Genomic DNA, 24,245 nt, shown 5'->3' with positions numbered 1-24,245 from the left:
GGGCGGGGGACCTAGCAACAAGCAACTCAGAGCCTAATATTTGAATATGTAGTTTGTATAATTATACTTGGCTGGGGATAAGAAAAGGGGGGTTGGTTTGATTTGGGTTGAGGGTCGGGGGAAAAGGGGTATAAACAGCCAACTGATACGCTCCGCCAGCCTCTACTCTCTCTTTCTCTCTCACACACACATATATATATACGACTTCACACACATATACACTATGCCACCCGCCCTTCCGCCAGGTTTAACACTCGCTACGCCGCCCATTTACACGCGCACGCTCTCTCACCCCTCTCTTTTGGACCGGTCTATCACATATCGCTTAAAGGACTTTGCGGGGTGCTTATCCGGTCCTCACATCTAGGAAGGCAGCAAAGAAAAAAAAAAAAAACAGGACAAGGGAAGAAAAGGGTGGCCTGTGGGAGTCCATGATCATTTTCTTCATTCCGACTCACTAGCCGGTCTGCCTATCTCTCTCTCTCTTGCAGGGGCTATCCCCCAGCACTTCAGCTCGTCGGCTATCTAAATATATGAAGAGAAAAAGGACAAAAAAAGGTGGGACAGAAGGGGAAACAGAAAAAGCAAACAAAACCACCAATTAAACAACTCCTATCTATTTACGACTTCTGAAAGAACCAGCTCGATCTCTTATTCTCGGGTGGGTTATTTTGAAGGCTCGCAATCGTAGGGTTGGTAGCGGCGGCCGGCTCGCCGCCTCCGCGGAGGGGCTTCGCGATCCTGCTTCCTATGCTGAAGCCTCCGAGACCAGTGGGCGAGCCGAGGCCGCGCGTGCTGCCGGCCTTGGCCGCTTCCAGGCGGTCCTTGACGGCCGCGAGCTGGACCTCGAACCTGCAGAGGAAAAGAGGCGTTAGTACCTGAACTTTGCACATCTAGAAAAAAAGCATAGTTTTGGGAACGGAGAAGAGCATACTTGTGGTTCGCCTGCGCCATCTTTTCTTGGCTCTCCTGCAGTAGACTCTCGAGGCTCTGAATGCGCTCGTTGCGCGCAATCAGCTTGCGCTCCGCGATGGCCACCTCCTTCTTCAGGGCCGAGTTCTGCTCGACGAGCTGACGCTGGACCTGCGTCAGCTGCTCGAGGTTGCGCTCGAGGAACGCCATCTTCTTCTGCTGCGCCCGGTTGTTGCTGCTACGGAGCACATTGTTATACTGCTCGCGCGTCTCGTCCAGGGAGATCTCCAGCTCGACTACGCGCTCGCAGCGGTTCTGTAGGTCGCGCATCAGGCTCTTCTTCATCACGTCGAACTCGGCCAGCTGCTGCTGCACCGTCTTGCCGTTCGGCATGGCCACAGCCGGGCCGTTGGTCTTGGCACGGCGCTGCAGGTCTTCAACAAGGGCCTTGAGGCGCTCGTTCTCGGTCGTCCTGAGGACGATGTCGGCCTTCATCTCCTCGACCAGCTCGACCTGGGCGCTCGACTTATTCGAAAGCGTCTTTGCGAGGAGGGCCTTGACCTCCTCCCTGTCCTCGTCTCCGAGTTGCCGGGTGAGGATATCTTCGTGCTCCTGTTGCAGAGCTTCTAACCTAGCCTCCAGCTCGGCTCTCTTGCGAGCTTCTGCCTCGCTTGATGCCACACTGAACGTGGACAGCTCGGCCTGCCGCACAATGCCCTGCGTCTCAAGTAGCTTTTCCTTCAGAGCCTTGAGATCGTCGGGCGGGATGGGATCACCGGTTGAGCTTATTTCGTATAGGGCGTCAAGCTGAGAAATGGCATCTGCAACCGACCTCTCATTGACGCTGAAGACGTCGCTAGTGAGGTCGAAGCCCGCCATCATCTTAGCCATCTTCTCCGCCTTCTTCTTCTCCTTCTCGTCTAACACAGCACTCGTTTCCTTGGCGCTCATCTTGATGTCTAGCATCTGTTGCTTTACTTCATCAAGCTCGGCCGTCAGCTCCGAGTTGGCGTCCTTCAGGCCATCCATGGTGATCTGCGCTTCCTTGTTCTCAAACGCCAGCCGTTCTAGCTGCATCTTGAACTCGTTGCCTTCACTGGTCAGTCTCTCATTCTCCTTGCCCAGCCTGCCATCGTGCTCTTTCAAGACGGCGAGCTCCTCCTTTGTTTCCCGCAGCTGCCTCTCGATGGTGGCAGCCACTGTTTCTTTCTCGGCGAGCTGGTCCTGGAGCTCGTTTTCACGGCGCAGGAACTCTTCCCGCTCATCCTTCTCAAGCGGCAGACTAGGAGTTCCAGCGCGTTCCGAGATGGCTGGTGTCTCAGCCCTCTCGGGCAGCAGTCGCGAGGGCGTCGAGGGCCGAGCGGACCGAGATTCCGATTTCACTCCCGCGACACCGTCCGTACCTAACGGCGGGACCCATTTCTCCCTCGGCACAGTATCTCCAGCACGCCATACTTGCACCTCGCCCTCGAGATTGAAGATGTACTTCTCAAAGGTCGTAACCTGTGTCTTGGCTTTGGCCAGCATCGCCTTGAGTTCATTTGGACTGAGTTCCGCGTTGACCTTGGCCTTGTTCTTGATCGACTTGGCCCTCATGCCGAAGCGGAGGGTGCTCAGAGTTTCGGAGTCGTTGTAGCTGCTCGGAGAGCAGTTGATGATTAGCGTCGTCCGGCTGTTGCCACCCAGTGACTCTTGCAGGATACGGGTGAGCTTCGAGTCTCTGTACGGGATGTGCGACGATTTGCCGTCGGTAAGAGAGTTGATGACCATGCCGAGGGCGCTCAAACTCTTGTTGATCTTCTTTGCCTCCTCCAGCGTCTGGCCACTAGCACCCGTCTTTCCAACTTTTTCGCTACCTGCCAAATCGACCAGAAAGAGCTGTCCGCTCTTTGCCGAGCCTGTCTCGACATTTTTCTGCGTGATGGTGATGACGAATATCGAATGCGAACGCGAAGACTCCTGGTTCATGTTGGTTGCGGCGACCGCCCTCGCGTTGCCACCCCTCCGCATAACCTCAAAGACCTCTTGCACACTCGACACATAAATCTCCAGGAGCCCCTTGACGTAGACGCCCCGGTTCTTCTCCTCGTGGACGGGGAGATTGTCGTTTTGCGGGGCGAGCAGATCACGGATACGCTCCATGTAGATTTCCATGTAACTGACGCGGACCGTGTATTCGATATTGGCGGCGCTAGACAGGATGCTGGCGAAAATCTGCTCGACAATTCTCGGGATAACGCCCCTACCGTCGTTGTCGTCAATGTTGGTGCCCGTCATGGAAGTGCAGTTGTGCACAACAGTGTGATCTGCCAGCTGGAAGAGGCCGCCGGATACCTCGATCGCGCGGTATTCTCCCTCGTGATGCCCTGAGACGTCGAAGATGTGGGCGTTCGTATTGACGCGATCTGAAAACCTTGCAGCCCCCATCTTCTTGCGAGGGAGCAGCAGGTGATGTTGAAATCTCTCGCTACCCCTCGTCATGGCGAACCTCAACTTTGGCGACCCGTTTTCGTGCTTGGTCTCGGTAATGGGGCTGCACTGGATCCCGCATGAAAGTGCAAGCTTACGGGTATCCTCGACGATCTTCTTGTGCTCTTCCGTGCTTTGCGTGAACACGTACGTGCCCCCATTGCCATCGCCCACGTAAGTGCCGTCTGATTCCAGCAGACCCGCGAGGACAGCCAGGCGCGTATCCTCATCTGCGTTCATGTACGCATCGGGAATACCGACGCGTTTGTTGTCGACCATGAACCCTAAGTCGCGTAGCCCGGTACGGACAGGATCCCACCATGCACTAGTATTCGGTGTTGCAATGTTCCACTGGCAGGTGGTCACCTTGTTGATCCCCGTTCTGCCGTTGATGTTCCATGTGTCACCCGCCCAAACCTTGACATGTTCGGTGATGTGCATCGGGGCGGCAGTGTCCGGACGGGTCTTGTTCAGACGGTCAACCATTGCCTGAAGGTATGACTTGATCTCCAAGTCCGAACTTATGACAGAGGCAGATTCCTTGTCTCCATCGCCGAGCCAAAACCCGAGGAAGTATGGATCGACGGGCAGATTGGCCGTAGTCGCCTGCGAGGGGATAGACCGCGTCGGTGCCCGAAACAGCTTGAGGTTCCGCTTGTTCTTGGCCAATTCACCCTGGCAAGAGGTCTCGTACTCGTCCACAGTCATAGTGAAGAGATCGCCGTGCTGGACAGCATAGGGGTCGACCACACGGTAATGGTCCCCGGATAGTAGCTCGAGAGCAAGCTCAGCTTGATCTTGGTTGGCGAAATTGACGGAAATGGTCCGAAAGGCCTTGCATGGTCCTCCGGCATGAGAGCAGTTCGTTTTTAGCTGCTCTCGCACCGCAGCAAACTTTTGTAGGTGATCCTCCTTACGGACCATCTGTAAAGTGTCTGCAAAGGAAGAGCCTTGAGACTCTCCGGGTTGGTTTTCGTCCTGAGCTGTCTTGGGCTGACTCTCGTTCGGATTCGTAGGCGGAGACGACGGCACGGCAGTGGACGCACGCCATGAGGGGTCGGACGCGTGGATGGACGAGGAAAACTGCAGCTTTCTAAATTTACGCGAAGGGCTACCAGATTCACCCAGTGCCACGCCAGTGTGCTCATCTGGGGCCTCGGCAAAATCATCAAGATCGACAGTGAGATCGGGCTCATCATTGTCAGGTATCTCGTCTTGCTCGGGCATAAGGCGCTCAAGCTGCTCGCCCATGCAAACGTGCAGCCGGGCACGGAGAAGCGGGATGAGTGCGTCGTTGTCAAGAGCTAGAAGATGTTTAGTACACTAGCTAGTATACTGGAAAGCCAGGAGTATAACTCACTTGACAGTTCAGCGGGCGGGACTGAACTATTGAATAACTCGAAGGCGAGACCGAAAGGAGAATCTGAGCCCGATTCGGCGGGAGAAGAGGGAGAGTCTAAGCTTAGATCGGCAATAAACTTGTCTATGCCTTCATCGATGTACTCATGCGCCTCGGAATCAGTTGAACGGCGACCCAGCTTGTGGCATACCTCAGTATACAGCCGATATAGTAGATTATCCCATTGGAGATCAGTAGCCTCTCGCACGAGCTCGGTCCGATCGCATCGTGTGAACCATATGACCCTGCGCTTCTCCTTCTCCTTCTTGTGTGCACGCAGGTAAGGTCGGACACCCCAAGCCTGAAGAGCCAGGACGTGGTCCGACGTGCACTCGAAAGAGGTCTCCGCAAATGAGTTCCACGCCCTGTACTTGATGGTTCTCATAGTCGAGCTTGTCTTGATGTCGTCCACGGCCGTGCAGAGGACGGGAAGACCGTCGATGCCGAACAGCTTTGTGCCGATGGTGATGTCTCGAATGGGCTTGTCACCCTCGGTTGTACGGACCTCGGTGTCCGGGCTGAGGCACTTGAAGGTAGGATCCGGCCCATACATGGTGTACGACTTTCCGGTGCCCGTCTGGCCATAGGCAAAGACGGTTCCATTGTAGCCGTTGAGGATGTCGTCGACCGTGGGCTTGATAGAGAAGTCGAAAATGTCCGATTGCTTGCATGACATATCAAACACGCGATCAAAGGTGAAGGCGCCCTGGTTTTCTCGAGACTGGATTTTAGGCGCGTTAGAAAACCAAGCACACACTCTCTCTATCTCTCTGCAAAGCACTGAGGCGGCGGGTTCCAACTTACATCTATGACGCACGTGTCGTCCCCATCGAAGCTAACAATGGGCTGGCCGCCCGACTCGATTTCGATTCTGTTTTGTGGGCGGAATCGGGCCACAACCTTGATGCTATTTGCGCTTGACATGGTGCCGGCTAGTCCGCTTCCCGCGCCGGGCAGCGCAATCTCATGAAGGCCCCGCGGCGAAAAGGCGGAGACGAGTAGAGGGCCGAGTCGGCGGGAACGACGAGGGAGCGCAAAACTGGTACCTTTAACGTCAGGGCAGCGTTGCCGGGTGGTCGGTTTGGGGGCTCAAGATGCCGGCCCAGCGGGCTCGAGGAGAGGAGAGGAGGAACTGGGACGACTGAGATCGGGCCACACCGTTGCCCCCGTCGCAGCCAAACAAGAAAAAAAACCCCTTGTAAAACTAAGGCCTAGAACTGAAAAAAGGGGAGGGGGTACCAAAGGGATCTATGCAAAGTTTCTAGAAGCACGACCAAGTTCGTTATGCGGGGTTGGGTCCGAGAGTCAGGGGCCGATGCACAATGAGCGAAGGACCAAGGCGATGTTTTCTTTTCACGACAGGTGCTATTTGGCAAGTTGAAGTTGAATGACGCGCTAAAAGCTCGCGCTACATCCGGACTTGGGGCGTTTCATGGGGACGCGAGATGTGCCGCGATTGGGAGGCATGCTACGCTACCTCAGCGCAGGACCTTGCAGCCCCGCCCCTATCCCCCAAGGACAGGGACTAAGGTAAATTTACAGCAGCCCGACCCAAAAGACGCACCTTTGGTATGCGAGCGATTCATCGGCGACGCAAATCACTGTCGCATTAGTGGGTTGCTATTATGGACGGAACATGTCGCTGTCTGTGCTACCGAGCCATCCGAAGAGATGCCTATGCAGCAATATACATTTCCGAAGTAACCATTGTATTTGCGTGTAAATAAAAATGCACGTCTGTGTTGCTAGTATGGGAGGATGGTGGGTCCGCTTACCACATTTCCCCTCCATCATCCCACTCTTCCATTCTTATCAAAGTTCGCGCACCGCACCGCACCGCACCACTACTCAAAGGATACAGTACAGTACTTGGTTAAATAAAAACAACCTATCTTATCGAAACCAAAGAATTTGTTACGCGTCGTCAACGCCCTATAAGGGAATGCTTTCCAAATGCTGAACATCAACTTCCATCGCCCGCAGAATGACACGACCCCGGAGCCCAAACGCCAAACCCCACACTCGCCGCCCCAGCGAGTCTACCCGCAACAAGCCCTTACGTAGTTCGTCCAATCTGGTGCGATGCGCCAGATACCTCTCTCGCTCGACTCTGCCCGTAGTGTTATCGGGCCTTCTAAATCCTAGCCTAGCCATCGTTACTATCGTCGCACAAGACCGTTGATGCTGTGCCATTAATCTTCCCAGCTCTTCTCGACCGTTTCTCTCACTCTCTTTGAGTACTCTTTGCGGTTGTCCTTGTACAAGTTTGACGCCTCCACGTTGGCAGGCGATCCCGTGTTGGGGTCGTTAAGCAAACTGAGAAATCAGCGTCAGCAACCCGTCCGTAGATTGTAATCTGATTCTGCACAGCCCCATCTCCGCCCTTACCTCTGGATGCTTGTCAGGACGGCGGCAACGTCATATGTAGGACTCCAGCGGTTCTGGAGGATATCGAGGCACAGCTCGCCGGTGGCGTAGACGTTGGGGTGGAACATCTGGCTGATGAACTTTACCGACGGCGGCTTGTTCGGGTATTGCTCCTCGAAGTGCATCACCAGTCGGAATGTCCCGTCTTCAAAAGGGGTATCGGCGGGACCGATAATCACAGCGTTCCTATATTGGCTCGGTTAGCCGCCATGGCGAGTGCGACGAGAGGGGGCTGGTTACCAAGTCATGACGTTGTCGGGGACTGGTGATGCTGAGACACCAGCGGGTGGGTCGGTCTGCATGCGCTGGAGACAACAGAGATGTAAGCATCGCGAGTTCGAGGCGAGCAACAAGCAAAGGGCAAGCCTCTCGCACCTTAAAGTCTCGCATGAGACGGCGGCGAGCAGCGGTAGACATCGTGGCGGAGGGCGTAGGAAAGGGCCTCTGTTCCGTGGGTGAAGCGCGAGAAAATATTTGACGGAAAAGAATTCCAAAGCAATAACTTTGGAAGAGTAGGCTGCAAAGCGAGAGGCTGGCAGAATGTGGTTCAGGATAGGCAAAGTCAAACTAGCAACTTGGGTGACGGCCGGTAATCTGTCATAGCCAAGAAGCGACCGATAGTTGGAGTTGAGCCAGTGCAATCGAACACAACTAACGGAGTCCGGGAGCGGTCGGCCAATCAGCGACCCGCGAAATGCGGCAGGCACGTGCGGGGCGATGGGGCCTGGCTGAAAGGGCAAAGACGCCACCAGGGCTGCTGCCAGCTGGGGGCGAGCTTTGCCTGAGGAGCATGGGATGGCCGCGACAGGGCTGTTGGTCGGCTTGGCCCGGCAGGTGACACAGGTTCAAGGGTGGCCAAAAGCGACCGAGATGGAAATTCAAATGCATGCAAGCCTACCTCCCGACGCGTCGTGATGGCCTAGAGGCGCCTTGCTTTCGGCCGCATGGCATCTACGTGCTACAGCCTCGTTACTCAATACTTTTTACCTCACGGGCAAGCCCACATCGTTAATCAGTGACCGTTGAGTGCGCTCTCAAGCTTCTTCCCCAGCTCCGGAATGGCGGGACTGGGGGGAATTGAGGGGTTCTCCCCCATCCATCCCCAGGTCTCCACACTTTGGCCGTCACAAGCCGAACAGTGCCGCTTCCGTGACCTAGGGATGAGCGTCTCGCCCTCGACCCTACCTACCTACCTACCTCTGTCTCGTCCCACGTTTTTTGTCCCTCGTGTCTTCTGATCTGTTGGAAAGTTTGTTCTTGTTTTAAGCTTCTACCCGCCGTGCATTGCCTCTGGACGCCACCGTTAGATACCTAGAAGAATGGCGGCGCGACTCGGAACCGCGATGCGCATATCGCCGAGGCTTACAGGCTCCCAATCTTCTCCGAGGTTCTTCTCTTCCCAGACCTGTCTCCGTCAGGAAGTGCGCGATGCCTATATCCTGGCCGCATCTAGGACGCCGACGGCAAAGGTCAGCCCTTGAGCTTGCTTGGTGTTCGAAATTGGCTTGCAAGGGGCTTTGACGTACACAAAGTACCTATGCGTGCGTGAGCCCGTATACTAACTAACCTGACCCAGTTCAACGGATCCTTCCTCACAGTCAGTGCACCGCAGCTCGGCGCCGTTGCCATAAAGTCGGCCCTAGAGAAGTCCAGAGTTCCCGCCTCTAGGATCACCGATGTCTACATGGGCAATGTTCTCCAGGGTTCCGTTGGGCAAGCCCCAGCGCGCCAGGCCGCCATGTTCGCCGGCTTGTCCTCGGCGACTGAAGCCATCACCATCAACAAAGTGTGCGCCTCTGGCCTGAAAGCAGTCGTATTTGCGGCGCAAAACATCCAGCTGGGACTGTCAGAAGCCCAGATTGCGGGGGGCATGGAGAACATGTCGAGGGTGCCATACTACATTCCCCGTGCTAGCGGCCTACCGCCGTTCGGCAACCTCACCTTGGAAGATGGGCTCATCAAGGACGGCTTGACCGACGTCTATGACAAGTTCCACATGGGCAACTGCGCCGAAAACACGGCTAAGAATTACGGCATCACACGAGAGATGCAGGACGACTACGCCATACAATCATACGAGCGGGCGCAGGCTGCCTGGAAAGCAAACGCGTTTGCCGACGAAATTGCACCCGTGGCTGTGTCTGGGAAGAAGGGCGACAAGGTGGTTGATACAGACGAGGGCTATCTCAACATCAAGCCAGAGAAGGTTCCCTCGCTCAGGCCAGCCTTTGTGCGCGACGGCACCGGCACCGTGACGGCGGCCAACTCGTCGACGCTCAACGATGGCGCGAGCGCTCTTGTGCTTGGGAGCAAGGCCCTTGCGCAGGAATTCGGCTCAGGTTCTCGAGTGCTTGCGCGCATCTGCGGGTCTGCCGATGCTGCCGTGGACCCGATCGACTTTCCCATTGCTCCGGCCAAGGCCGTGCCGATTGCGCTGGCGCGGGCGGGGATTACCAAGGAGCAGGTTGCCCATTGGGAGTTCAACGAGGCCTTCGCGGCGGTCATCAAGGCCAATGAACAGGTAAGCCTTCTTCTCGTCACGCTTTCGGCCACGCATAAAATCTAACAATGATGCAGATCCTTGGGCTTGAAGGGGCGAATGTGAACCCGCTCGGCGGCGCGATATCCTTGGGGCATGCGCTCGGAAGCTCGGGGTCGCGAATTCTCACCACGATGCTCCACCAGCTCAAGCCTGGGGAATACGGCGTGGCGGCCATTTGCAACGGCGGAGGCGCTGCCACGGCGATAGTTGTGCAGCGGATTGAGTCTGTATGATGGTTCTGATGTATCAAGTCAGGTGTGAATACGGAATGCTTCGTACCTCGTTTATAGTTGAGGGTTGTCAATCTGCAGGCTGGATGGAAAAGCAAATGCGGGAGTGTTTTCTGCCATCGTTGTTAGGGTTAGGGTTTTATGATCTGCTCTGCAAGGATTCCGCAATGCACGCTTGGCTGTGGAGTACGTACTTAGTACAGCGGTCTCTTCTATCCATTATTCTTTTATCAGTATCCATCTCGTATTGTTCACCGAACTGTGAATAGAGTCGCCTTGGTCCCCGTTCATGGCCCCTTGGGTGCAATTGGATAATCCTGCATCTTTATTCTATCCTCCATAGGTTTATCATTTTCAAGTCGACTCTATTCGAGCTAAACGTACGGAATACTATCTCCGTACCTTGGTTTTACAGCGGTGACATGAGCTGGCGACCAACCATAATTCGACCGTCTGTCTCCAGTCTCGGTCTCAGTCTCCATCCTAGCGCGTCTCGGACACCTCACTCCCGTCATCAGCTCGTCGACGAGCTCAGGAACTCCTTTCTATCTGCCTAGTTACCTAACTCGTTGCCGGCTGTTGTGAGACAGAATATATGCACTGCAATGCCTCTCTTACTCGACTTTCTGAGCAGCATGCGCCGCTTTGTTCTCAACCAAAACGGCGACGAGCTTCGCAATTGGCTGCTCATTGAGAGCGGTGTTCCCGAGATATATTTCCAACTCGGCCGAGAGCTCAGGACGGGCTACCTCAACAGCGATGTGCTCGAGAAGCTGGTCGACAAATGCCTCCCCGAGGAAGACAACGTGGCCGACGGGAAGGGCTCTCCGTGGCCCGGCTTCAACTCCTTCATCAAGGAGTATCTCGAGTATTGGCGCGATGTCAACTTTACCGACATTGTCGCCCTTCACTCGCGAATTAGTGCTTTGCTAATGTACGTTTACCCCCTTTCTTTCACTGTGCCGTGGATACACTCTGACTGGCCGCTGATGTTGCTTTCCCAGATCTTGTGCAAACGCACTTGCAAACCCCACGTACGGCAACATGCTCCTTCAGGCCAGCATGTCCATCTCAGAGTCTCTGTCAAAGCTGGTCATGAGCCTGACCCGCCAGCCTCACCTCCTCGCGCGTATCCAGGGCGACGCCTCTGGGGACGAGGCCGGCGAGAGGAAGTCCATCGTGGAGCTGGCTGCAGACATCATCCAGAAGATCTTCACGTCTTGTCTCACTGATCGCTCCAGCAACCGATGGTCCCAGCCCAAGGGGAAGAAAGTGGCCGTCTATCTATTTGCAAATCTCACCCTGAAATTGCTGTTTGCGGTACGTGCCCAACCTTCCTCCGTTCTCGAGTAGCACGTCGTCTGACCAGATTTATAGTGCGACAAGTCACGGCTGGCCGTCCAGATGTTCACTAACCTTTCGACCAGTGGACCCGCCCTGTCTCTGTATCCCGCATCTCAACGCGTCACCTTCCTCTACTACCTGGGCCGCTTCAATTTCGACCACTGCCACTACCTCCGCGCCCACCTGAGCTTCGAAGAAGCATACCAGCAGTGCCCGCCCCGGTTCCAGGGGCATCGCCGACGTATTCTCGCCTACTGGCTTCCATCCAACCTGCTTCTCGGCCGCTTCCCTTCCCGGGCGCTCCTCCAAAGACCCGAGGCTCGGGGTTTCGCCGAAATCTTCCTCCCCATCTGCGCCGCGGTCCGGTCCGGGAACTTTGTCGCGTTTCACGGCGCGCTGGCCCAGAGCCGAGACTGGCTGTGGGCCAAGGGTCTCTATCTTGCGCTCCTCTACCGTCTCAAGCCCCTCATCTGGCGCTCGTTTACGAGAAAGACGTTCCTGCTTACCTGGCAGGGCTCGGAAAACGACGCGTCAAAGAAAGCGGCGTCGCTCTCGCTGCACGACCTAGTGACAACGGCCTCGTACGTGCAGAAGCTGCTCGAGGGATACGTCCCCGCCAAGCCCGCGCCGAGGGCTCGGCCTCCCCATATCAACCATATTTTCATGAGAGCCGTCACTAACAGTGCGGCCGAGTCCGAGTCCGACTCGCTGCTGGCGCCCCCGCCCGGCGGACCACGACGGCTAATGCCTGCCGAGGGCCTTATCCTCGGGAATAAGAGACCTACGCTCGATAACATGGAGGCGGTTGTTGCGGGTCTTGTGTACTCGGGGCTGCTCAACGGGTTCATGGCCCGGCAGCAGAAGCGGTTTGCCGTGGAGGGCACTAAGAAATATGGCGGGAATGCCGTCGCTGCCGGGTGGCCGAACCCCTACAGCGGCATCATGGACCGCTACAAGGAAGAATACGACGACGCGGTGGCCTCGTATTCATCGGGAGAACCCGTTGACCCCCCGGGGGAACTCGATGACGTCCCGGGCTGGGTAAAAAATCCGTGATCTGTTAAAAAGGCCGAAGGGGATATAGAATAAATCTTTTTTTTTGTAGCTGATGCCCCCATTCTCATAATATATTGTTGTAGCACCACGTTTAACTGTTTCCCGGGTCGCACTGCATAGGTACATTTGCCGCCATGATACGAGACAGCGCCACTAGTACCGAAAAGCCCCGCTAAGACAACATCGTACTCGCCCAACATGTAGAACACGAGGTGTCGGTACTTTGGTCTTGGTCCTCAAGACTTTCTCTCCCCAGTATGCTTTGTTTCCCATCTCTCTTTCGTCCTTCCTTATTTCGTTCTCTCCAAACCACCCACAAGGAAAAAAACCAACAGTCGGGCATTCCCACCTCATATGGCCGGTTTGAACATGATTTACATCACGGCACACTGCCGTTCTCTCTTTTCCTTTTCAGATTTTCATTCACATCCGTTTCGTTCTGGCTCGTCTCGAAAAGCTACTTCATCACTGCCCGAGACTACCGTTTTTCAACCTTATCCCCATTGGCCCGAGAAGCAGGAAGGCCCTGGGGTCTCGCGAAACTACCTAGGAGAAATTCCCAAGTAGTAAGAAAAGTGACAAATGGAACTGGGGAAGAATTAAAAAAGGTAATCTCTCCCCTTGATTCTAGTGTTCATCCTATCCCATCATCCCATCGACTCAGACGGCTAGGAGAAGAAAGTATTGGATCATATTGATCACCCACCCCGGCAAAGAAACCCATACACCTACCGTTATCCTTGGGAGGATGAAGAGTAGGAAGACACATACACCCATCCACACATCCACACAAGCACACAAGCACACATACACAACCATGCACAGCGGAGGAGAAAAGAGGGTTTCCTCAAAATTCTCCATCCATTTCATATCATGAAAGAAACAAACTAAATATTTTCTCTTTCTCTCATATCCAATCCCATCCCTAAGGAGCTCATCATCCATGAGAAATAAGCTAACTTTCAGTACCCAGAAAAAAATCTCCAAAACCGCGTTCTCTCTCCATCCCCAAAAAGGGAGAAGCAGAAGAATAAAATAAAAAACTCAAATGGGTATATAGGCGGAAAATCTTCTCCAAAGAATAAAAAACCAAACCCCGCCAAACAGCAGCAGAAAAATGAAAAAGGGTATTGTCTGTCGCATGGCGTCGCGGGGGTGAGTGGGATTTTGGGTTTAAAAAGGTATGTAGCCCAAGAATTGAAGAAAAAAAGGCAAGACCATGGCCAAAAATGGAGTGGGCGTGGGCGATTGACCACTGCTGCCAAGAGTATCAATCAAAAGGTTTCGATACAGTCGTCAAGTGCTGCAGATGTCGATGGTGGGTGGTGGTGATTGGTGGTAATAGCAATAAACACTAGGTCGCGAACTAAGAGGTAAAGGCCGAGGTTAAGACGACGTTATATATGCGACAATGACGATGGAAACGAGGTTTACGGATTTTGAACGGAAAAAAGGAGTCGGTATGTACAAAACCAGCCGATAAGGTTTTTGGGTTTTAGATCGGAGGGGTAAGTGGGAGTCAAAAAAAGAAGTTAGCTGGCCGAAGTTCAACGGGGCTGACGAGGTCGCTTCTCTCCCCGCCCAGCAAACGGAATTCGGGTCATTTCGCGACGCGTCGTCCGCGCGGTCGGTTTCATCAGAAAAATCGCTTCATCACAAGAAAATGGATCCAGGGAGGGGAAAAGGTGGCAAAGTCCTGGGGAAAGAAGTCACCAAATTCCCTCACGACAATTGGCGACTTCAAAGGGGGTAGCGTTGGTCCGAGGACGCTGCCTCGGGTGAAAATGGGCTCGGCCGATCATCAACGGCGAACCAACTACCAAACGAAGAACAAGAGGGGCTGAGAAGAAAACGAAGAGGCACCGGCCCAGCCAGCCAGCAGCAGCAGTAGCAGCAACTCAGTACATTGCTGCTGCCGCCACTAGGGCTATAACCAGGCCGGCCATGGCGGCACCTCTCTGGTCTGCAGCACCCTCGTTCTTCGAAGTGGTCGTAGATACAGGGGCCACGGTATCCGTCGCAGCGGTCAGGGCAGCGCCAGTCGTCGTGCCGTGAGACGAGCTGTCTTCAGCTTCTGACGCCGTGCTGGTCGAGTTTTCGTGGAAGATACCGCCATAGCGGAAGCTGCTTGTCGGACTAGCTGATGACGACGGCGCCTCAGACTCGGCCTCGGCTGAGGTAGTGGGGGCCTTAGAGGACGTCGCAGGAGTCGTCGAAGGAGTAGTCGAGGTCTTTGGGGGGGGGGTTGTTGAGCTCGAGGTCTTGGGAGGTGGCGACGGCTGTGCGGACGACTTGGGGGGCTCCGAGGCAGAGTCTCCTCCAGATCCATCGGTATTGAAGACGACAATGTTGCCAACACCCCCCTTTGGAACAGTTACTACGCAAAACGTTGCGGCCCCGACGCCGACAGTCCCAACAGGACTCTCCAGTCCATTCACTCCGTCGGTTGAGGGGTTGATGGAACAGGGCAGGCCGTTGCAGCCGCCATTGGGGCATTCGATTTTGACGCCATATGATGGCTTGGTTTTGGCCAACTCGCAGCCTGTGTAGATTGGGTTCCACGCAATCTTCAGGAAAGTGCGACCTTCGGCATCGGTATTTGCTCCAGCAACATAGGGGCTCCAGTTTCCTATGGGCTGGCTCGGGTCACCCCATACGCACCCAACGGAAGATGGTGTTCCGGGAGGGTTGATATAATAGCTATCAAGCACAGGTCAGTCAAGCCAATCCACGTGAGTGATCGGTGCGCGTCAGTTCATGTGTAGCTCACTGTGCAGCAGATCCGTTCCAGTAGTCAATTGATGGGACGGCAAGCGTCAGCGTCGAAGAGACATCGTTGGGGATGATCATGGCTTCGTTGCCGGGCAAGACGGTCTGGCAAAACGACACGATTTTGCCGCACTTGTTTACGGCCTTGACGGTGCCTGTTCCAGAGACACAATAAGGCTCTCCGTCAAAGGGCTTCTTGGGCGTGCCGTTGTCACAGTAGAGACCACCATTCTGGGGGTTGATGTCAGCATCAGAGATACTTGGATGCTAGAGGAAATAGCTGGCTTACCATCGACTCTGGGTAGACATAGCTCGCCTTGGGGTCCCACTGCCGCATCACCTTGCCACTCACGCAGGCAATGGGACAATACTTGCCGCTGTCGCAGGTCTGGTCTGGGCTCATGGCAAAACCATTGTTACTGGCGCCAGGAACGAAGACGAGGTCTGTTGAATCTTTCGGGAGGGTGCATGTCCCCTTCTTTACGAGCTTCGGCCCGCCGGCTTCGGGGTTGTGGCTTTGACTCCTCCCATAATTCTCATGAGCCTGCTGATGGCCGTGGTGTACGGCAGAGGCCGGATGGGCCAAGAAGAAGATGGAAGCGGAGCCAAGGGCGGCCTGAAGAGTCGTGAGTCTCATTGTTGCGTGCGACTCGGGAAGACAGCGGGAAGGCCGTTCCGAGTCAGCAACCTCGGGTGGAGCGGAGCAAGAACCGCGTCTTGCTATTCGGGGCGGCGCGTCGTCGTCGAGGACAGCAGCGATGGTGTTCCAAAACAAAAATCTCAACAAAAGGAGGGCGACTTGAGAGCAATCGATGCTGGATTTCGGTGTGGAGCGCGGCGTTCAGCGCATAGTTCGAAGAAAAAAAGGAGCGGACGGAAGCAGAAAAGGACTTCGAGCGAGCTTCCTTGGGACGGATTTGACAGTTTCCTCTGTGAGAGGCGAACGAGTGTGGGGTTCGAAGGCGAACGTGCGAAACAAAAGGAGTGACGAAAAAGAGAGGCGGCGACCTGCTGCGGACGAAGACGGCGGTTGGTTGCAAAAGTTGTGCAAGAGGAGAGCTCCAGGTCTTGTGCTGCCCGACCGACGGGATTTTTCACCAGAGATAGAGAAGACCTGGGGCTTGGGGGGGAGCGGAGGCGGCCGACCAACAGGAGTCCAGGGAGAGAAGGGCGTGGGTGCCAAGCATCTGCATCTCGATAGCTTCACGTTTCTGGCCAATCACGCCCCCTGCTGTCATCTGTTCCTGGTGGCTTTCATCTCGGCACCACTTGCGGCCCAGTGCGCCGGACAGGGGTCGGCCAGGAACAGAAAAGCCCTCAGCCCAATCAGAGCGTGCCAAGGGATATTTCCCAAGAGCACTAACACCAAAGCGGTTGACGAAATGACAAACGTTCCCCGCGACGCCGCGACGCCGCCCACCTTCTGGCCGAGTGGCCCAGGCTCAATCGACTTTTCCCCAAAGCTATCCCATCCCCCTAAGATTGGATATCTAGAAATCTGTTTAGCCTCGATCGGGAACCGCGCCCGATTCGATCCGAAGGTTGTGGCGGTTGACGATGTATTTTTCAGTTTATTAATCCTGTCGTCTTTTACTTCTCATTTGCCCGTCGATAGGTGGAAAGTCACAAAAGGGGGACGAGCCACAGAGACGCGGTTATAGAACCATCTGAGCAGCTTCAACTTTGCAAATTGCCTGGATCACCAGCAAATCCACCGACCGATAAAAGGAGGGCCTGCGAAATTGACCAGCCGCCAAGCGGCATATGGCGCTGGGAAAGAGAACGAAACAAAAGCAAATGGCAGCGTGGCGTGGGTGTGCGGCGGGCACAGCAGCATGCGATGCCATATGGGGTCTGAAGGCAGATTGGGTCGGTCTTTGGAAGCATGGCTGTCGCCAAGTCTGGCCTGGCCCTGCGTCACGCGATGCAAGAGGTCAATCAGGAAACAGTTTTGTTTCATATAGAAGAGGCAAGGTAGGTAGGTACGGAAGAGGTGGCCAACATATTTCCTTGTGCTCTGCGGCGTCGGAGCAGTTGGCTTGGGTTTTGGTCCAAACGAAAGGTCGTTCGTTCCTTCGCGCGGCCATCATTTCTTGGCGGAAGCCTCAGCATCCATGCAGAACCACGCTTCTGGAATCTGGACGCCTTGTCGTCGGGCTTCCTGCCGTGGCCGGCCTCTGGGGTTTCAAATGGTTATGCAAGCCCTTTGCAGCAATTATTTTCGAGCCCTTGGAAGCAGGTCGCTGACTGTCCTCCACAGGTTGTCCTATGTTGGATACATGGTAAGGTGGGATTATATTTACCGGGGAAATGTGAAGGGTTGTTTGCTCGGATAAAGGTTCTCCCATGTTTCTACGACAACCATGGCCGAACACTCACTTTAGCCTCCTTGCAAGGTGAGAATACCGCCACCGCCGCCGCCATCTCACATGACCCGGGCAGAGTCATTCGTCAGGTAAGGTAAGTACACAAGGCATCAACGGCTAAACTCGGTCGGGCTTGTTAAGGCGGTGCAATCACATCATTCAGTCATTGACTTAGTCGCAAGTCGGCCAGTCCGGCCGGCACGAAATAGCAAACAGCAGATCCCGCGTCTTGTCTCTTGGCACTTGGGAAATTCGGGCCTTTGCCTGCTTCTATTTATTTACACGGGGTTTAATAAATGAATCACTGCCAAATCTCCACTCATCCCTACTTTGCCGTCTCTAGTGCAGGCGAGAGACCACAGGTTTATGATAGGTTAGAACCCTGAAGTCTCTGTGGCTGGGTAGACGACAAGCCGTCGAGTTTGTAATAATAACCACGTGCGCCCATATATGCAAGATATGTGAATATTTTACCTATACGTCACGCGTAGCCTTTTAGTCTGCGATCTTAAGTTGAAGAGTTGAGTTCTGTCTCCGAACGAGTAGTCCAAGAGAGGCGCGATGTCCTCGTCCATGTCTTTGTATTTGGGTTTCTAGTTCTGTTGATTTTGGTTTGTGCATGGTAATGCGTACAGGCCATTTTCAGTTTGGTGATTAATATCCAACTTGTGAAAGTAGCTTCTATAATAGACGAATGAAAACATTGTTGTTCCTATTTTTTGTCAAGTCACTACCCGAAGGGTTGTGGTGGAAATAGAAGGGAGTCTGCCAGGGAGTTTATAGGGACGCTAGTGCACAATCACAGGATATAACAGCGCCCTGTCAAGTGCTCGAAGGGAGAATTCGCGTTATAAGAGTCATGTGTTCTCACTTCAGCTATCTTATTCTTCAAGTCAGTGTTCCAGACGCCGGTCAATAATACCTACGAAGGCTACAGACAGACGAGAAGACTATCGAGCTAATTGCAGTCTTCGGGTTTAAAGATACCAGAGTTGAGCTGTATATTTTCAGTTCTCCAAATCGTCAAATGTCACTTGGTAGCTAGGTGCTTTCCAGAGGTATATGGATGTTCTCTAACAAAAACTTGGCTAAATCGCGGGTGCAATTCCAAGAGGGAGATGAAAGCAGAGAAACAAGAGGATTAACAACGACAGAGAAAGCAGCAGTTCAAATGTCAAATTTCTCCCCGACCAGGCCCTCAGCCAGCGCCCACAGCCGCGGCGCGGCGGCAGCGTCCAGGGCCCAGGGGGCGATCCAGGCCGGGTCCGTGGTCAGCTGGCAGTCGTTGAGGTAGACGCCGTCCTCGGCCTCGAGGGTAGGGTCGAGGGCGGCGCGTAGTGTGGTGGCGCAGCCCTGCTGGAGGGTCTTGAAGGCGGGCATGTAGTCCTCCCTGCCCATGATTCTGATGGTGGCGATCCTGATGAGTTCGGGAGTCAGGGTGCGGCCGAGGTTGGTGCCGACGGCTCCCGGGTTCAGGGAGTAGGAGCGGACGCCGGGGGTCGACTTGGACAGGCGGCGGTTCAGCTCGATCGAGTAGAGCACGCAGGCCGTCTTGGCCTGGCCGTAGGCGGCCCACGTGTCGTACTTGTCCGGGGTCTCGGCGGTGAAGTTGGGGTCGTCCCAGCGGATGCCGCCGGCCCTGTTGCCGATGCTCGAGACATTAACGATGCGGGCGCCGGGCGGGGCGGCCAGGATCTTGGGGAGCAGGCGGTTGGTCAGCACGAAGTGGCCGAGGAAGCCGGCGGCCAGCTGCATCTCGAGGCCGTCTTTGCTGAGCTCGAAGGGGCAGGCCATGAGGGCGGCGTTGTTGATAACGACGTCGATGTGGGGGATGGAGGCGTCGGCGAGGATGGTGTCGGCGGCCTCGCGCACGCTGTCCAGGGATGCGAGGTCGACGAGCACAAATTTGACCTGGACCGAGGTGTTGAGGGCGCGGACGGCGTCAATAACGGGCTGGATGCGCTCGAGCGAGCGGCCGAGCAGGATGAGCATGGCGGGCTTGGCATGGGCGAGGGACACGGCCGTCTCGGCGCCGATGCCGCCCTGGCTGGGCCCGGTGATGAGGACTGTAAGACGGTTGTTAGTAAAGAGGAACAGAGAAGAGGGAGCTGGGAAGAGACAAACACGTGCGCCCGTCCACCCTGGCGCTGAAGTCGCTGACCAGCTCAGTGCCGTTGGTGTGGGAGCCGTAGTTCGACATGGTGGGTGGGGTTTTCCGTCGGATAAATTGCTAGGCTGCTTCTATGTGAAGCGAAGGAGAAAGAAGAAACTGATGGCGATAGTGATGGTGAAGATGCTCAAATATTGCTGCTAGATGAGCTGTGAAGGACTCGACTTATATACCCATCTGAAACCGAGATTCCACCGTGGCCGCTGCGGGTGCCATTGGCTTGTCGGCGGGCATTATGGGCGTGATTCATAGTCATGGCGTGAGTTAATAGGGACGTGCCGTGTTGTGGAGCTTGAAGCCGGTCTTGATGTGCATCGGCTGGTGCGGCCGCGCGGGGTGCTACGGACAAGAATTGGCGGGACGCCGCTTAAGTCCGCGCGGATACCCTCCGCGTGCACTCCGCAACAGCCCCGAACAGACCCCCCGGGCCATCCATCCAAAGCCACAACCCGAGACCTGCTGCAAAAAAACAGGGTAGGTTACCGATTTCACGCCATATAAGTCGGGCCCGGGTCCATGTCCGTTGCGCATATCAATATTTTATACCGTTACGTTTAGTTCCACTCCTCACTCAAGTTGGGATTGCGCACGTACAGTGTGTCAAACATGCACACGGCTCGCTCTCACTGTGCCAACAGGATGGCACGGGCCACCTAGATGTCCAAAGGTGAACTTTATTTGGCTTAGGTGCAGTACCTAATCAATAAAGCAGAAACCAATCCATTCATTCTACGCGACGGGAGTCGCTATGCCCAGCTAGATATACCACTACCGACAGGCACTAGAGTCTCATTGAGCTATATATTGCCTGTTACTAGAAGGTAGAAGTAACAAATTTGCTGCGCAGATCAGGCAGCGTGTCTGGGGCGCTAGAACTGCCTGAATTTCAGCACACCTCAGGTTAGCAACACCCCGGTCTGGTGGCTATTTGCTATTCGCCCACTCATCGCCATCTGCCACCGCCACCACCACCATCCGCCATGGCCAACTCGGCCGCCCAGGACGACGATGCAAAGACCGACTACTACCCCATAACCATTGCTCGCAGCGATGGCAAGGGATATCCCAACCTGGACCACAGCCCTCTGAACCACAAGGAAGACCAAGACATTCAGCAGCTCGAGCGATGGGAGGTCATCATCGCCGGCCATCTCCAGAACCAGCTAGGCCTGAAAGACGACAGTGAGTCCCCTCAATAAAACCATAAGAATTGTTGCTGATCTTGCCAATAGAGAGACAATTCAAGCTCTCGTCTTTCCCCAAAGGCTACGAGTTGCGATGTGCCATTCGAAAGGATGGCGGCCGGGACTATTACCTTTACGGCCACCCGGCAGGCCCAAAGTCTAACTATCGCACTCCCGGCGACTTTGTATTGCACCTCCTCTGGCTCGTTAGCGCTTCGACCGACTACAGCCAGTGCTCGTGCGACCTCTGCACTAGGATGGTTGAGGCCAACAAGCAAAGACAGCCCCAGGTCCCCGGCTTCGAGCCCGCGCCCCCGAGCACAGCTTCCCCGGCACCCAGGGCAAGTCCTGCTCAGCCTCTTGCACAACCTACAGCCCAACAACCAGCCCAGCCTCCAGCCCGGCCTCTTGCACAACCTACAGCCCAACAACCAGCCCAGCCTCTGGCCCAGCCTCTGGCCCAGCCGCCGATACAACCGCTGGTCCAGCCCGCGGCCAAACCATCGGTCCAAATGCCGGTTCAATCTCCGGCCCAGCCATCAGTCCAGACTCCGGTCTTGCCCCCGGCCCCACCACAGTCCCAACCCAGATCCAAACCTCCGGCACAGCCAGCAGCACAACCACAACTTCAACAGCCAGTCCAAGCTCAGCAAAAGTTCTCTCCGCTAGTTGCTCCACTAGGCACCACAAGCCCCTTGAATGTGTTCCGCGTCGGGGAGCTGGTCTGGTATAAACACCAAGCCTGGCGCCTGGGCATGGTTATGGCCATAACTCTCAAGCCCGGACAAACTGGCGTTAACGATGCCCATTACACCTTTACCCTTGCCCCCCTCGGACACCTCATACTCCGGCAGCCGACGGTTGTCAAAGAGGCCATAGAGATGCGCCCGTTCCTCACCTTTAGTGTGCCCAACATCGGCACCGCCGAGCTGAACGACAAGCTCTTCGAAGAGGTTAACTGGATGGAGGTTGCTCAACGGCACGCCAACGAGGGCACCGACGACCACAGCCGAGACGTTAATATGCAGGTGCTAGGCCTCGAGGCGTCCAAGATGGCTGCTAGATCGGTCAATGACTGCTTTTCCACCTTCAATAAGCTTAACGAGGCACCCATTGGCGGGGGCAGCATGGACTCATCCCACTCGTACGCTGGCGTCTACTTTGGTGCCGAGATGATCCGTGTCTACGACGCCATCCGCGTAACTGCCCCGGCCGCCGACGCCTCCCCGGCCGCCGACGCCTCACCGACCGCCGACGGCGTAGCTGGCGCGGCGGTCATCATGCGGATTGCCCAGATACAGATCGTGGACCCCGGCTCTGGCCAGGACCAATCTCTTCAGTTCAGGGGCAACCTCTACCGCACAATCCGCACCGCCCTGCCCTTCCCCCCCTCGGTGGTTGCAGCCGAGGGTCTTGGCCCTGCTTTTGCCGAGGAGGTTGCAGTACGGAACCAGATCGAGAAGGATAAGAGCATGCGCTGGGGCTGGATGCTTGTCGAGTCGGACGCGGTGCGCCGCGAGGCGGTCGTCCACGGCCGTTTCTACGTCATTCATCGGCTTATGAGCATCATTGACCGCGAGCGTTTCCAGAAGTCACTAGCGACGGGTACCGTTGACGAGGGGCAGTCCTCCTTGAACAGCCGGTCGCACGGCGGTTGGAGCCGCTATGTCGGCCGAAAGCCGAGCCGCGCCGCCACGATAGGATCGGCCATTTCGGCCCAGTTTGTCCCCCCAGACGGTATGATCGAGAACTGAGCCAGGATTACGCCCCGCCGCTGTCCTTGTATCTATCTTCTATTACCACTGCACTTGTTATTTGGGTCATGCCGAGCTTCCAGCTCGGGAAGAATTCTAAAGGGGATCTGAAAAGCGACGGCATGTCTACGCCAACGGAACGCAATTTCCGCGGCGATAGCGAAACAACAACGGATACGGAATATGGCTAGACCTGACAGTTAGTACTCGGCCCGGTACCTTTAGATGTCTAGACCGTTCCCTAAAAGTGGCGCGTTTTGGCCTTTCTTTCAAACGGGCCGCCCCTTGACTATGACAAAGGCACATGTGGCATGTTCACTTCTCTGCTTTATCCCAAAGCCTGCCACCTGACGCTAGAATATTTGCACCTCTTTAGTCTGCGCCAACTTAAAACTGCCTCCCCTGAGAAGATGCGCTACGTGTTGCATATACGCTTGGCTGTTGGTGACCACTTTTCATGCCTCATGATGACCAAAGCTTACTGTAGGCGCAATTAGATAGAACTAACCATCACCTGCCCGAGTAAATAAAAAAGGGGCTCGTCCCTCGGGGGCCAAGAGTCTTGGCTTTGAATATTCTCGGAATCGGCGGCTTTTGTTTCCATGCGGCCTTCCTATTTGCGACTGGTCGGCTGGGTTGTAGGGACCGCTTACGTTTTGTGTAACTAGGCATTGGCCTGACGGCCACCCAGCGCATCGGGACGAGTCCCCCCCAAAAATGTAAGGCCAGAAAGTCGGTACCACCCGTCTAGTTTGGCTAGTTTTTGTTTTTCTGCCTCTCAGGCTACACGCACGGACTGCCTGTAGGTAGAAGAGGAGGCAACTCGACGGAAAGGGTCCGGGGAAAAAAAACTAGCAGCAGCAAGGAACGTTTGTTCCGTTGGACCATTCTATTCATGTGGTCTCAACCCCGCAGCCGTGCGCGGCCCGGAAGGGCAGGCAGGCAGAAAAATGGAGGGATTCCTGGTTAGTTGGTGAATCTATGGTACATACGAACGGAGTCCTCCGTTGTTGCACGTTCTGTACATACAAAGTTCGGATACTACTAGGGCAAAAGAAAAGAAGAAAGAAAAAACCGTTTTTTTGTGATTGACTCTGGGCTAGCCCTTTTGTGCGTCTCGGCTTTGCCCGCCGTGAGGTGGGCTGTCCATCGGATGTGATCGATGATCCATCACACCGTTTTGTTAGATGCGAAGGTAAGGTACATAGGTATAGGGGGCGAGAGAGAGACGGCGGGTAAGGGATTAAAAAGACCGCTGCGGGAAAAGGCGGGGCGACAATAGCGGCGACTGACATCTCAACGATTATCTATACTGTACTGTGCGCACAGTTCCGGGGAGGCTCATCGGATGACACTCCACGACATAAACTCTCGAAGCTCAGCGTTTTACTGTTCTATCCCATCGTCGATATCAGGGTGGTTGTGGTAGTGGTGGCAGCTTCGTTCCGAACCTAAGACATGCTCCTACGCGAGTCCTGGAGCTGGCCAGACCACCTCACCCACTGGAGGCTGGAAGACGACGGCTGTAGGTGGTCCCATGGCCAGCCAGCCGCGCGCGGAATGCAACGCCCACCCCCAAAGCACTTTGCACGAGGGGGTGCGGAGGCTCGGGAAAGTTTGGCT

At 55.3% G+C, this 24,245-nt stretch overlaps 9 protein-coding genes across 9 annotated transcripts; 5 read left to right on the top strand and 4 right to left on the bottom strand.

Annotated features, from left to right (window-relative positions):
- Positions 1–620: 620 nt before the first annotated feature.
- B0T26DRAFT_673863 (uncharacterized protein) lies at positions 621–5,704 on the bottom strand (the record flags this gene model as incomplete). Its single annotated transcript, XM_060439646.1, has 4 exons — positions 621–852; positions 935–4,685; positions 4,742–5,501; positions 5,585–5,704. The coding sequence occupies 4 exons, from the start codon at positions 5,702–5,704 to the stop codon at positions 621–623; spliced, it is 4,863 nt and encodes a 1,620-aa protein (XP_060298042.1).
- Positions 5,705–6,972: 1,268 nt separating this feature from the next.
- On the bottom strand, positions 6,973–7,624 carry B0T26DRAFT_642491 (ubiquitin-conjugating enzyme/RWD-like protein; the record flags this gene model as incomplete). Its single annotated transcript, XM_060437445.1, has 4 exons — positions 6,973–7,096; positions 7,169–7,393; positions 7,448–7,512; positions 7,583–7,624. The coding sequence occupies 4 exons, from the start codon at positions 7,622–7,624 to the stop codon at positions 6,973–6,975; spliced, it is 456 nt and encodes a 151-aa protein (XP_060298041.1).
- Positions 7,625–8,311: 687 nt separating this feature from the next.
- B0T26DRAFT_203014 (acetyl-CoA acetyltransferase-like protein) lies at positions 8,312–10,283 on the top strand. The gene is made up of 3 exons (XM_060433752.1): positions 8,312–8,676; positions 8,784–9,728; positions 9,785–10,283. Exons 1-3 carry the CDS (start codon positions 8,527–8,529, stop codon positions 9,980–9,982), a joined length of 1,293 nt encoding a protein of 430 aa, XP_060298040.1. The 5' UTR covers positions 8,312–8,526; the 3' UTR covers positions 9,983–10,283.
- On the top strand, positions 10,220–12,469 carry B0T26DRAFT_701400 (uncharacterized protein). The gene is made up of 3 exons (XM_060441593.1): positions 10,220–10,913; positions 10,984–11,299; positions 11,357–12,469. Exons 1-3 carry the CDS (start codon positions 10,585–10,587, stop codon positions 12,377–12,379), a joined length of 1,668 nt encoding a protein of 555 aa, XP_060298039.1. The 5' UTR covers positions 10,220–10,584; the 3' UTR covers positions 12,380–12,469.
- Positions 12,470–12,508: 39 nt separating this feature from the next.
- On the top strand, positions 12,509–14,058 carry B0T26DRAFT_203323 (uncharacterized protein). The gene is made up of 2 exons (XM_060433754.1): positions 12,509–12,987; positions 13,346–14,058. Exons 1-2 carry the CDS (start codon positions 12,637–12,639, stop codon positions 13,709–13,711), a joined length of 717 nt encoding a protein of 238 aa, XP_060298038.1. The 5' UTR covers positions 12,509–12,636; the 3' UTR covers positions 13,712–14,058.
- Positions 14,059–14,277: 219 nt separating this feature from the next.
- Positions 14,278–15,785, bottom strand: B0T26DRAFT_642592 (uncharacterized protein; the record flags this gene model as incomplete). The annotated part of the gene is made up of 3 exons (XM_060437459.1): positions 14,278–15,079; positions 15,150–15,379; positions 15,438–15,785. 3 exons carry the CDS (start codon positions 15,783–15,785, stop codon positions 14,278–14,280), a joined length of 1,380 nt encoding a protein of 459 aa, XP_060298037.1.
- Positions 15,786–15,869: 84 nt separating this feature from the next.
- B0T26DRAFT_203427 (uncharacterized protein) lies at positions 15,870–17,031 on the top strand. The gene has a single exon (XM_060433755.1). The coding sequence runs from the start codon at positions 15,961–15,963 to the stop codon at positions 16,807–16,809; it is 849 nt and encodes a 282-aa protein (XP_060298036.1). The 5' UTR covers positions 15,870–15,960; the 3' UTR covers positions 16,810–17,031.
- A 1,650-nt stretch (positions 17,032–18,681) lies between these two features.
- B0T26DRAFT_749562 (uncharacterized protein) lies at positions 18,682–19,714 on the bottom strand (the record flags this gene model as incomplete). Its single annotated transcript, XM_060445120.1, has 2 exons — positions 18,682–19,580; positions 19,639–19,714. 2 exons carry the CDS (start codon positions 19,712–19,714, stop codon positions 18,682–18,684), a joined length of 975 nt encoding a protein of 324 aa, XP_060298035.1.
- A 677-nt stretch (positions 19,715–20,391) lies between these two features.
- B0T26DRAFT_202878 (transcription-silencing protein Clr2-domain-containing protein) lies at positions 20,392–22,849 on the top strand. The gene is made up of 2 exons (XM_060433751.1): positions 20,392–20,866; positions 20,917–22,849. Exons 1-2 carry the CDS (start codon positions 20,665–20,667, stop codon positions 22,620–22,622), a joined length of 1,908 nt encoding a protein of 635 aa, XP_060298034.1. The 5' UTR covers positions 20,392–20,664; the 3' UTR covers positions 22,623–22,849.
- Positions 22,850–24,245: the final 1,396 nt, after the last annotated feature.

The sequence above is a fragment of the Lasiosphaeria miniovina genome (assembly GCF_030549165.1).
Source record: "Lasiosphaeria miniovina strain SMH2392-1A chromosome Unknown B0T26scaffold_3, whole genome shotgun sequence".
Lineage (NCBI taxonomy): Eukaryota > Fungi > Ascomycota > Sordariomycetes > Sordariales > Lasiosphaeriaceae > Lasiosphaeria > Lasiosphaeria miniovina.
Note: the sequence above shows the minus strand (reverse complement) of the source record. Positions and strands in the feature narration are given on the sequence as shown.